The sequence below is a fragment of the Sorex araneus genome, chromosome 2 (assembly GCF_027595985.1).
Source record: "Sorex araneus isolate mSorAra2 chromosome 2, mSorAra2.pri, whole genome shotgun sequence".
Taxonomy (NCBI): Eukaryota; Metazoa; Chordata; class Mammalia; order Eulipotyphla; family Soricidae; genus Sorex; species Sorex araneus.
Genome location: NC_073303.1, coordinates 210,836,277 through 210,848,824, shown reverse-complemented (window position 1 = coordinate 210,848,824; position 12,548 = coordinate 210,836,277). Strand labels below are relative to the sequence as shown.

The 12,548-nt window shown below is 38.9% G+C and overlaps 1 protein-coding gene across 1 annotated transcript in view; it reads right to left on the bottom strand.

Moving 5' to 3' along the window:
• UNC13C (unc-13 homolog C) overlaps positions 1-12,548 on the bottom strand; it is a 473,794-nt gene that overhangs the window by 292,791 nt on the left and 168,455 nt on the right. Inside the window, exons 8-9 of the mRNA XM_055126062.1 lie at positions 9,598-9,825; positions 7,216-7,357 (exon numbers count right to left, since the gene is read on the bottom strand). Of these exons, the coding sequence (XP_054982037.1) occupies positions 7,216-7,357; positions 9,598-9,825 (370 nt within the window). The remainder of the gene's footprint in view (positions 1-7,215; positions 7,358-9,597; positions 9,826-12,548) is intronic.

The window sequence follows — 12,548 nt, the reverse complement described above, 5'->3', positions numbered from 1 at the left end:
AAGAAATCAGAAAGACAGTGAGGATGTTAGGGTGCTTGCCTTGTATGCAGCTAACCCAAATTGGATCCCTGGCATCCCATGTGGTCCCTTGAGCCCACCAAGAGTGAGTGATCTCTAAGCACAAAGCCAGGAGTAAGCCCTGAGAACCACCAGATACAACCTTGAAATAACCTCCAACCCTCCCCCCGCCAAAAATCCTATTCCAAAATCACAGAGAAGTTTCATTTACACTGCAACTAAGTGAAAACATTAATACAGAACAGTCAACTAGCAAAAGTAGCTTAGTAACCCCTCAGACAAAGAATGTCACCATGGTGAGATATAATCATTTTCACACATTTTCTTTTACAAATTATTTTTTTTTGATAATTTTATCAGACATTTAGTTGTGACAAGAAATGTAAATTAAATCATTTATGCATGCTAAGGGCACAGACATGGGTGTGATGAGGAAAATGGGCACAATGGTAGATGAAAGGTCATATTGGTGGTAGGGTTGGCGTTGGAATATTGAATGATTAAATAAAAGGAAAAAATGGTATAAGAAGAAATTGACAGCATAAACTCAAACAATGACCTTTGATGACTTATACTTGCATTGTAGAATTACCTCAAGGTCCATCATAGATATAAATGCAAAACCCCAAACTATCATTTTTTTCAAACAAACTGAAAGATAATTTATTTTTCAAATAAATTGAAAATTGGCAATGTATTTGAACTTTTCACTAAGGTACTGATATATCAATACATTAAAAATTTATTGTGATCCCTAATCATTAGATCATTATAAAATCAAGTCACTAGAAAATAACCAGTACACAGAAACTAGACTGAATAAAATTTAAATGTATCCTACCGGGCTCGGGGCTTCTCCTGAAGCCCCTGCCTGGCACCTTTCCGCCGCCGCCGTCGGATCCTGACCAATCTCCATCCTGCAGGTAAGCAGGCAATCCTTTGGAGAGCCTGCCTCAGCGCGGAGAAGCCCCTTCCCCGCCCCCTGCCCTCCTCGGCTCGGGGCTTCTCCTGAAGCCCCTGCCTGGCACCTTTCCGCCGCCGCCGTCGGATCCTGACCAATCCCCACTCTGCTGCTTAGGGGCGTGTCCTCATCTCAGGGGGCGTGGCCTAAAAGTGGGCGTGGCCTCTTTCCGGAGCGGCCAACGCTAACGCGGCCGCAGGTATTTTTTTTTTACCATTCCATGCCTTCTCCTTTGGCCACAATTGATAGAATTCATTCCTTCAAAGATCTCCCTGAGGCCCTCCCTTTCCCCTACTTCCCGCTGCCGTCTGCGTCTCCCGAGTTTCTGAAGTCACTCCCTGCTCGCCCGGCGCACCCCGTCTCCCGAACCGGCTTGTAACTGCGCACGTCCGCCCCATCAACAGGAAGACACTGGGGGCGTGGCCTGTGTCTTAGTGGGCGTGGTCTAAAGTGGGCGTGGCCTCCTCTCAGAGCGGCCAACGCTAACGCGGCCGCAGGTATTCTTTGCTACCTCAGCTCAATCCGTACTGTGTATTCCTTTGAAAACTCATTTTTGCGATCTCAAACATTTACGCAAAATAGCCATTAGCTTAGGCTGACAGTATAAAAGCTATCAGTGAATAAGGGAAGTTTAGCACAATCGGAGCCCCTTCTTCCCACAAAAAGGAAGAGGAATAAATAACTACAAGGTTCCAACTCTGCACTTCCGTGACAATATGAAGAAACAGCGAAAATCCCCTCCACGAAGAGAGGGAGAACAAAAGATACTAGAAACCTCAAAAGAGTCTCCCAACATCTACGACCTCTCAGATAAACAATTCAGAGAGGAAATATGGAGGAGAGTCGACCTACTCCAAGCAACTATGGAACAGACATCCAATAAATTAAGGGAGGAGATGAATCAAGCGCTGGAACGGTCTACCAAGAAAATACAGGAAGAAATGAGAGCAGAAATGAGAGCAGAAATTTCAAACCTTCGAACGGAAGTCTCACTAATAAAGCAATCGGTAGATGAAATAAAAATCTCACTAGATGCCCTCAACAGCAGAATGACTACAGCCGAAGACAGAATCAGCGAGCTTGAGGATGAGCTGCAGAAAGCCTACAGACAGCAACAAATAATGGCGAAAGACCTCAAAATGGCTATAGAGCGAATCAGAGCCCTGGGGGATGACTTCAAGAGGAACAACATAAGAATCATTGGAGTACCAGAACCACAGGGAAGTAACCCCAATGAAAAAAACATAGTCAAAGACATCATCACTAAGAAATTCCCAGAGCTGGAGAAGGCAGGCGTCCAGATACAAAAAGTCCGAAGAGTGCCAGCAAAAAGAGACCCAAATAAAAAGACTCCAAGGCATATCATAATCAGAATGGCGGATGCTGTAGATAGAGACACAATTCTACAAGTAGCAAGGTCAAAGAGGGAAATCACATACAAAGGAGCACCCCTCAGATTTACGGCCGATCTGTCAGAAGAAACCCTCCGAGCCCGAAGACAATGGTGGGACATAGTGAAAAAACTCAACGAAATGAATGCCTCACCAAGAATACTTTATCCAGCTAAACTCTCACTCAAACTCGAAGGAACCATACACTATTTCTCGGATAAACAACAGCTCAGGAACTTCATAGACTCAAAACCAATCTTGAAAGAAGGTCTAAAGGGGCTACTGTAAGACAAGGAGGAGCCCCATAAGAACAACAAATCCCACAGAAAGATGACACAAAACCACATCACAATAATCTCTCTCAATGTCAATGGCCTAAATGCACCTATCAAGAGACACAGAGTGGCTAAATGGATCCGGAAATTAAACCCAACATTCTGTTGCCTGCAAGAAACACACCTGAACAAACAGAGTAAACATAGACTCAAAGTCAAAGGATGGAAAACAATCCTCCAAGCAAACAACCCCCTTAAAAAAGCTGGAGTGGCCATCCTGGTATCCGACAACATAGATTTCAGGATGAAAAAGATCAAAAGGGACAGCGAAGGTCATTTTCTGTTTATCAAGGGATATGTACAACAGGAAGAAATCACACTCTTAAACGTATATGCTCCTAACAAACGACCGGCTAAATATTTAAAACGACTCCTAACAGACTTCAAAGAGGACATCAATAACAGCACAATTGTAGTCGGAGACTTCAATACGGCCTTATCACCTCTAGATAGATCCACAAGAACAAAACTCAACAAGGAAACACTGACCCTGAATGAAGAAATTGAAGAGAGAGGCCTAATAGACCTATACAGGGCCTTACACCCCAAAAAGAAAGAATACACATTCTTTTCCAGTGCACATGGAACATTTTCAAAAATAGACCATGTACTGGGCCCCAGAACATACCTCAATCGAATCGGAAAAATAGAAATTGTATCAACCATCTTTTCAGACCACGATGCGCTGAAGATAGAAGCTAACCACCCACAAATACGGAAAATCAAATCAAACACCTGGAAATTAAACAATTCCATGTTGAACAATGAGTGGGTCAAGAAGGAAATCAAGGAAGAAATCAAAAGATACTTAGAAACAAATGAGAATGAAGACACGAGCTACCAAAACCTATGGGACGCAGCTAAAGCCGTGTTAAGGGGAAAATTTATAGCTCTCCAAGCATTCCTCAGGAAGGAAGAAAGGACCCACATAGATAGCTTGACTTCACGACTCAAGACCCTAGAAAAGGACCAGAAAAAGGACCCCAAACCAGACCGAAGGAAAGAAATAATAAAAATTAAAGCAGAAATTAATGACATCGAAACCAAAAAAACAATCCGAAAGATCAATGAAACAAAGAGTTGGTTCTTTGAGAAAATAAATAAGATTGATAAACCGCTAGCAAGTCTCACAAAGAAAGAAAGAGAGAAAACTCTAATAAATCGAATCAGAAATGAAAAGGGGGACATCATAACAGAAACCAGTGAGATTCAAAAGATCATTAGAGACTACTTTGAAAGTCTTTACGCCACAAAAAAGGAGAACCTAAAAGAAATGGATGGATTCCTTGATTCCTACAATCTCCCAAGACTGAAGAAAGAAGACCTGGAATACCTGAATAGACCCATCAATGTTAAGGAAATTGAAACGGTAATCAAAAACCTCCCCAAAAACAAAAGCCCAGGCCCAGATGGTTTCACTGGCGAATTCTTCCAAACATTTAAAGAAGACCTATTGCCTGTTTTCCTCAAACTTTTCCAGGAAATTGAAAAAACAGGAACTCTCCCAAACAGTTTCTATGAAGCACATATCTCCCTAATACCAAAAGCAAACAAAGACACCACTAAGAAAGAAAATTACAGACCAATTTCCCTGATGAACACCGATGCGAAGATCCTCAACAAAATACTAGCAAATAGGATCCAACAACTCATCAAAAAGATCATACATCACGACCAAGTGGGATTCATCCCAGGGATGCAAGGATGGTTTAACATTCGGAAATCAATCAACATAATCCAGCATATCAACAAAAGTAAAGATAAAAACCATATGATCACATCAATAGATGCAGAGAAAGCATTTGACAAGATCCAACATCCTTTCATGATGAAAACCCTCGCCAAAATGGGGTTTGGAGGAACTTTCCTCAAGATAGTCGAAGCCATCTATCACAAGCCTACGGCAAGCATTATCCTCAACGGGGAAAAACTAAGGGCCTTTCCTCTGAGATCAGGCACAAGACAAGGATGCCCACTCTCACCACTCCTCTTCAATATAGTACTGGAAGTACTTGCGATAGCTATTAGACAAGAAAAAGAGATTAAGGGCATCCAGATAGGAAGGGAAGAAATCAAACTCTCACTATTTGCAGACGACATGATACTATATCTAGAGAAGCCTAAAACCTCTACTAAGAAACTCTTAGAAACAATAGACTTATACAGTAAAGTTGCAGGCTACAAAATCAATACCCAAAAATCCATGGCCTTCATATATGCAAACAATGAGGCAGAGGAAAGGGACATGAAAAAAGCAATCCCATTCACAATCGTGCCCCAGAAAATCAGGTACCTCGGAATCAGCTTAACCAAGGAAGTAAAAGACCTTTACAAAGAAAACTACATAACGCTACTCCATGAAATCAAAGAGGACATGAGGAAATGGAAACATATACCCTGCTCGTGGATAGGGAGAATCAATGTTGTCAAAATGGCAATACTCCCTAAAGCATTATACAGATTCAATGCGATCCCTATAAGTATACCCATGACATTCTTCAAAGAAATGGATCAAGCAATCCTAAAATTCATATGGAATAACAAACGTCCAAGGATAGCTAAAACAATTCTTGGGAAAAAGATGATGGGAGGCATCACCATCCCCAATCTCAAACTTTACTACAAAGCAGTAACAATTAAAACAGCATGGTACTGGAACAAAGGCAGAGCCGTAGACCAATGGAACAGGGTGGAATATCCCTACACAGAACCCCAAATGTATGACCATCTAATCTTTGATAAGGGAGCAAGAGATGTGAAGTGGAGCAAGGAAAGCCTCTTTAACAAATGGTGCTGGCACAACTGGACAACCACATGCAAAAAAATGGGTTTAGACCTTGACCTGACACCATGCACAAAAGTCAGATCAAAATGGATTAAAGACCTCAACATTAGACCACAAACCATAAGGTTCATTGAAGACAAGGTCGGCGAAACCCTCCACGATATCGAAGATAAAGGTATCTTCAAAGGTGACACGGAACTAAGCAATCTAGTAAAAACAGAGATCAACAAATGGGACTACATTAAACTAAAAAGCTTCTGCACCGCAAGAGATACAGTGACCAGAATACAAAGACTATCCACAGAATGGGAAAGGATATTTACACAATACCCATCAGATAAGGGGTTGATATCAATGGTATATAAAGCACTGGTTGAGCTCTACAAGAAGAAAACATCCAACCCCATCAAAAAATGGGGCAAAGAAATGAACAGAAACTTTACCAAGGAAGAAATACGAATGGCCAAAAGGCACATGAAAAAGTGCTCTACATCACTAATCATCAGAGAGATGCAGATCAAAACAACCATGAGATACCACCTCACACCACAGAGACTAGCACACATCCAAAAGAACAAAAGCAACCGCTGTTGGAGAGGATGTGGGGAGAAAGGGACCCTTCTTCACTGCTGGTGGGAATGCCGACTGGTTCAGCCCTTCTGGAAAACAATTTGGACGACTCTCAAAAAATTAGATATTGAATTCCCATTTGACCCAGCAATACCACTGCTGGGAATATATCCCAGAGAGGCAAAAAAGTACAATCGAAACAACATCTGCACATGTATGTTCATCGCAGCACTGTTTACAATAGCCAGAATCTGGAAAAAACCCGAATGCCCCAGAACGGATGACTGGTTGAGGAAACTTTGGTACATCTATACAATGGAATACTATGCAGCTGTTAGAAAAAAGGAGGTCAAGAATTTTGTAGTTAAGTGGATGGGCATGAAAAGTTTCATGCTGAGTGAAATGAGTCAGAAAGAGAGAGACAGACATAGAAAGATTGCACTCATCTATGGTATATAGAATAACAGAGTGGGAGACTAACACCCAAGAACTGTAGAAATAAGTACCAGGAGGTTGACTCCATGGCTTCGAGGCTGGCCTCACGTTCCGGGGAAAGGTCAACTCAGAGAAGCGATCACCAACTACATTGTAGTCGAAGGCCATATGGGGGAAGGGAGTTGCGGGCTGAATGAGGGCTAGAGACTGAGCACAGCGGCCACTCAACACCTTTAGTGCAAACCACAACAGCTAATTAGAGAGAGAAAACAGAAGGGAATGCCTTGCCACAGTGGCAGGGTGGGGTGGGGGGGAGATGGGATTGGGGAGGGTGGGAGGGACACTGGTTTACGGGTGGTGGAGAATGGGCACTGGTGAAGGGATGGGTTCCCAAACTTTGTATGAGGGAAGTATAAGCACAAAAGTGTATAAATCTGTAACTGTACCCTCACGGTGATTCTCTAATTAAAAATAAATAAATTAAAAAAAAAATAAATGTATCCTACCAACTGGTTTAATGAGTTTCAGAAAGACATGTTTAACCAGATACTTTAGTACCTTGGTGGTAGAAGTAGAAAATGCTACAGTCACCTGGGAAATGAATCCTGAAAAACACAAATAAATAAACAACAACAACAACTAACCCATACCCAACATAAAAGCAGAAACAAAGTGTTCTAGTATGTTTATATTTGTAAGAATTTCATAGTACATACTCACAAGTAAAATTTCTCATCCCATACAGGATTCAAATTTCCAAAAATAGTTTTGGTCCTTCTTTTGTTCTTCCCAACTTGAACTGTGACATACGGATCACTTGACCCTGTTTTGTCTTTTGCCTGTAAGCCTTGGGCAGAGACCACTGAAATAAACCAAAATATAAACTTTGTTTTTTATATAAAAATATAAAATAGCAATTTCATCAGAAACAATAAATTAATAAAACATTTTGCATCTCTTTGTCCATTTTGTAAATGAACCTCCATTGCTTTCATTTTTTTAAATTTTTTAAAATTTTATTGAATCACCACAAGATAGTTACAAGCTTTCATGTTTGGGTTACATTCACACAATGATCAAACACCCATCCCTCCACCAGTGCACATTCCCCACCACCAATATCCCCCTATAACCCCCTTTTCCACCCTCCCCCTGCCTCCATGGCAGACAATATTCCCCATACTCTCTCTCTACTTTTTGGCAATATGGCTTGCAACACAAACATTGGACCAAACATCATCATGTTTGGTCCATTATCTACTTTCGGCACGCATCTCCCATACTGACTGATTCTTCCAGCCATCATTTTCTTAGTGATCCCTTCTCTTCCATCTGCCTGAATAAGTAATTATTTAAAGTCACGAAGAGCCCAGCAAGCTACCAAGAGTATCCTGCCCGCACGGCAGAGCCTGGCACATTGCTTTCATTTTTAAGAATAACAAAACTTGAAAAACAGTAAATAAATACACTAATCATTAAAACCTTGCTTTGGTATTTTTTCCATTACCTGTTAAGAATAGTGACTGCACACATACACATGCATGTATTTATAGTTACATGCTCACACATATAGCAGTACACAGAAACAGAAAATGTGACTGCATATTGAAATGAAAAAAGCTTCCCAAAGTAATGTAAAAATCTGTTATTTCAAATTAACGTATTTGTAGACTGCTAGCAATGATTGACTTAGTAAGAACAGGTTCTTTATTTTAACTTTATAAATACATTATGACTAAATTAAGAGGTTTGGTAAATGATAACATGATATGCACACACTCGGTGTTAATGTTATAAGCAATCTCAGAAGTTCAAATTAACTAGAGATCACTAACTCAAATTGCTTAGTCTCAAGAATCAAATGGATGAGGCTACTGATCCAGGAGAAGGTGTAGCAGCATTTGTTTTCTCGTTAAGAAAAGATAACAGAAGAGATTATTTTTACTTTCATAATTGATCAGTAGTGGCAGCAATAACAGAATTAATGTCTTGTAAACGTCAGGGTATTGATGAGTTTGTTGTAAAACAGAAACTTCTTCCTCTGGAAGTGCTTTTGATTAGAATAAAGCACAGACTGGAATTACCCCAATTATCTAGTAAGGCTTTCAGTCTTTCTACACCTACACACTAATAATAAAAAAGAGGAAACATTTTGGGCTAATCAAGAAGGCAGAAATTTAAAATATATATATATTTACAATAGTATTTTGCATAATTTTAAATGTAATATTACAAAATAAAAATTTATTCATTAGTTAAATGTTAAATAACCAGAAACTGGGCAACTAACAAAAATCACAATAGAATGTCTTGAAACATGGGTAAGGGAATACTTAACTCAAATACTGTTAGCACTGACTCTGGGGCTGCTTCTTCACTCCTTTCTTTTGGTGCCCAGTGGCATAAGAAATAACTGGCTTGGCCCAGAAAGACAACCCAAGGGTTAAAGCAAATCCCTTGCATGACGCCAAGCCCTATTCGTCCTTGGCACAACATGGTGCCCCGTGCTTCATTGTGACAGTGGCCAGAGTGATTCCTGGCACTGAAGTCCCTAGCAGCGCCCTTGACCTGATGTTGAACTACTATCCCAAGAATCACAGGGAGCCTCCCATCCTCCCTGTCACCTTAGCATCCTGGGAAAAAGCCCTGATCGTACCCAACCCGCCCTCTATAACTTACTTTCTGAAATACCACTACACAGTATTAAACAATTTACATGGATAGGGTGAATTTAAGAATGTCTGCGGACAGCACGAGGGACATGATTAAGGCTTGTGGACAGGAAAGTGGATGTAACAGGTACTAGCAAAACCATGTCTGAATCACACCGAAGAATAGACGCATCATGAGCCCTTTACAAAACCCAGCCTGATCACATCAATCACTTCTCTCCCTGACTAAGAGTTCCATGAACCATCAGTTCCATGAACCATCAGTTTAGAACCACTGATCTAATTAATCTTTAAAATTTAAAAGCAGCAATTGGACTTCTTGCCAATTTTGACAAGATTAAAAGTTCTCTATGCTAGTGATGGTTATTCACATAATTCTAAGACCTGTACAATTTCAAGAAGGAAAGAAAATGATAATGGCTCCTTATACCTGTTATAGTGATTTTTGCTGACCACTTAGAGGTCCCATCCAGTACACTCTGTTTGGCTGCCTTACTGTATTGCACAAAATCTTCTTTAGAAATATGGAACATTTCCTGAATTACTTCAAACACCTCTGGCCTGTTTTTCTCCCTGATCTTCATTCGTTCTTTCATAGCCATAATAATAGTTTGAGTCTTATCTTCAGCTCCATGCTTAGAACTCTTTTCTGCTGCTCCTAGAAAACAAAAGTCCGTGGTAATGTAAGTATATATGGAATTACTTATTGATCGTGAGAGAAAGGGAGAATGAGAAACATTGATCAAGAAAGAGGGAGTGAGGAGGAGGAGGAGGAATATGAGAATGAACGAATGCTTTCAGGGCAGGTATTTTTGGTTTGTTTTTAGAAGCTGTCAGAACAATTCATAAAACTGAGACCCCAAACAACTATCCTTTGAAATACTAGAAATGAATGCATCAGTGTTCTCACTTGCTTTATTGAATTTTATCAGGTGAGTCAGGGGTTGTGAAAACACTGGGTTGAATTTTCAAAAAAAAAATTGAAAGAAAAAAAAAACAAAGAAAAAAAACAAAAACAAAAATTGGAATGAACATAACCAAATGTGCTATACATATACATTTCAATGAATGTGTTCGATGCTAAATGTGTAGCCAGAAAAAAAACTAAGGAATCACTGTACATATATAATAATTTTCACTTAAAAAGATCAAAATTTCAAATATTTGGGTTTATCCAAAGTGTCTAATAATCATTATGATGGAATTTACAATGACAAAATCCTTACTATTTCTTATTTTAAAGAGGTAACATTGATATTTGTTGATATTAAGAGTAAATACACTTGGTTAGATGATCTCTGAAGTTCTTGAGAAATCACGGATTTAAATTCTCTGATAGAATCATATTTCTGAATAAGTTCAACTTTCACTTCACACAAAATCCTTTTAATTTCTAAGACACTGCTTTTTTATGGTTAGTACCAATATTCTGAAGATTTTGATTCAAATACAAATCCATCTGTCAGTAAAATATTTCCATAATTTCATTCTTGAGTCCCTTCCCTTGTATTCCTAGCAGACAGAAATTGGCACTGTTCTGTATGGCTTCGGGGATGCTCAATATTTTATGATAAATCTAATCCTCATGGTTCCTTAGTATAAAAGGATTTAGGTAGGGGAAACGCAATGCTTATAGACTGGTTTCTATAGGAATTTTCACTGCTGAAGCATTTTTTTTTTAATAGAAACAGCTGAAATGTAGAGAAAAGAAGCATGTTTTGTATTCTCAGCTTGTACTTATTCTACTGTTCATCTACATGAATTCATTGTCCCAGTTGCCATAACTTGTTCTGAGAAATTATATTTCTGAAATGAGCTTCCTGTATCACAAATTTTTTAGAAATTAACTGAGAGTAATTTATTTCCATAATTCCTACCACAAAGGACAGTCTCAATTATGTTTTTCTGAATCTAATTCCGTATATATTGAACCCAATTTAAGACTAGAAATGAAGACAAAAGAAGAAAGACCAACTATTAGTTTTCCTTAAATGAATTTAAACATAATTCGACAACAATAATTTAGAGAAAATCTTTTTTATCTTAAAACATTTGCTTCCTAATTTAAAAAATACACTCAGAACAATTAAGGTGTAATTAGAGGAACCTAAAAGAGTTGAATATTATAGTGGTAAAGAAGAGCAGATTTCTTGTCTTTTTTTTAAACATTTTAGAACATTTTATAAAAGGAATACTAGAAATTAATAGATTTCATTAAGGAAATTAAAAGGATATTTTAAATGTCCTAGTCATCTATAACAAAATGCCCTTGAAAAGCTAGCTACATGTTTATAAATTATATACCTACCCTTTAGTAATTAAGCATGTTTGTAATTTAACAACTCTCTGTGCTATTGTTCAGGGTCTGGTCTAGCAACACATATTTGAAGATGTGTTGACCAGTACTTCCAAAACATACGTATTGCTGAAAAGTCAGTTCTCTTTACTTTCAGGCTAGAAACACCATCCTGGCAGAGACATCGGGCAGAGGTTCCCGAAGTGCAAAGTGCACACAAATCACCTCAGAGATCATGCCAACCTGGGTTCGATTCCTCCATCCCTCTCGGAGAGCCCGGCAAGCTACTGAGAGTATCTCGCCCGCACAGCAGAGCCTGGCAAGCTCCCCATGGTGTATTCGATATGCCAAAAACAGTAACAAGTTTCGCAATGGAGACGTTACTGGTGCCTGCTTGAGCAAGTCGATGAGCAACGGGATGACAGTGATACAGTGACTGTAATTTAACAATAATGGCTTAACTACACAGTATTTAATTCTTATATGCTAAAATTGGCTTAGACTAGAATAAATGCAAGTACCCCATAGACATACTTTACTTTCATTTAACAGAAAAGACATTGAAAGAGAGTTGCAGCAAGATTTAAAGTGACTCAAAAGTTTGGATTAAGACTGTTCAAAGGTGATGCAAAATGTTGGTTCATATCTAAACAACTATTGTGTGACTATTAGTGTTGAAGGATAAGGTGAGACTGTTAAAGTTCCTGAGAATTAAATTAATTTGGGGTTCTTTTTCTAAATTCCAAAGGAGTTAACTCTCACCACTTGTATGATAAATGACATTTTTGGTAATAGCCATCAAAGTCAAAATGTCAAGAGCATTTTCATGCAAATAAATAAAATCTTTGTTTTTAAAGAATGCATCTTGAATTATTTCAGAGACTCATTAAGAATCAGGTTGACAATTACCAGGATTCTCTTTATTTAATTTAAATTTTTCCCTTATAAGAGACCAAAGCTTTTAAGGTAGTCAGCACACTCTTTATATATTGCTGGTGCCTTGCGCACATTTTAATCCATGAAGCAATTTTTTGAGCACTTTCTCTCTGGGATCACAAATAGGCAGCAAAACTATCTTGATTACA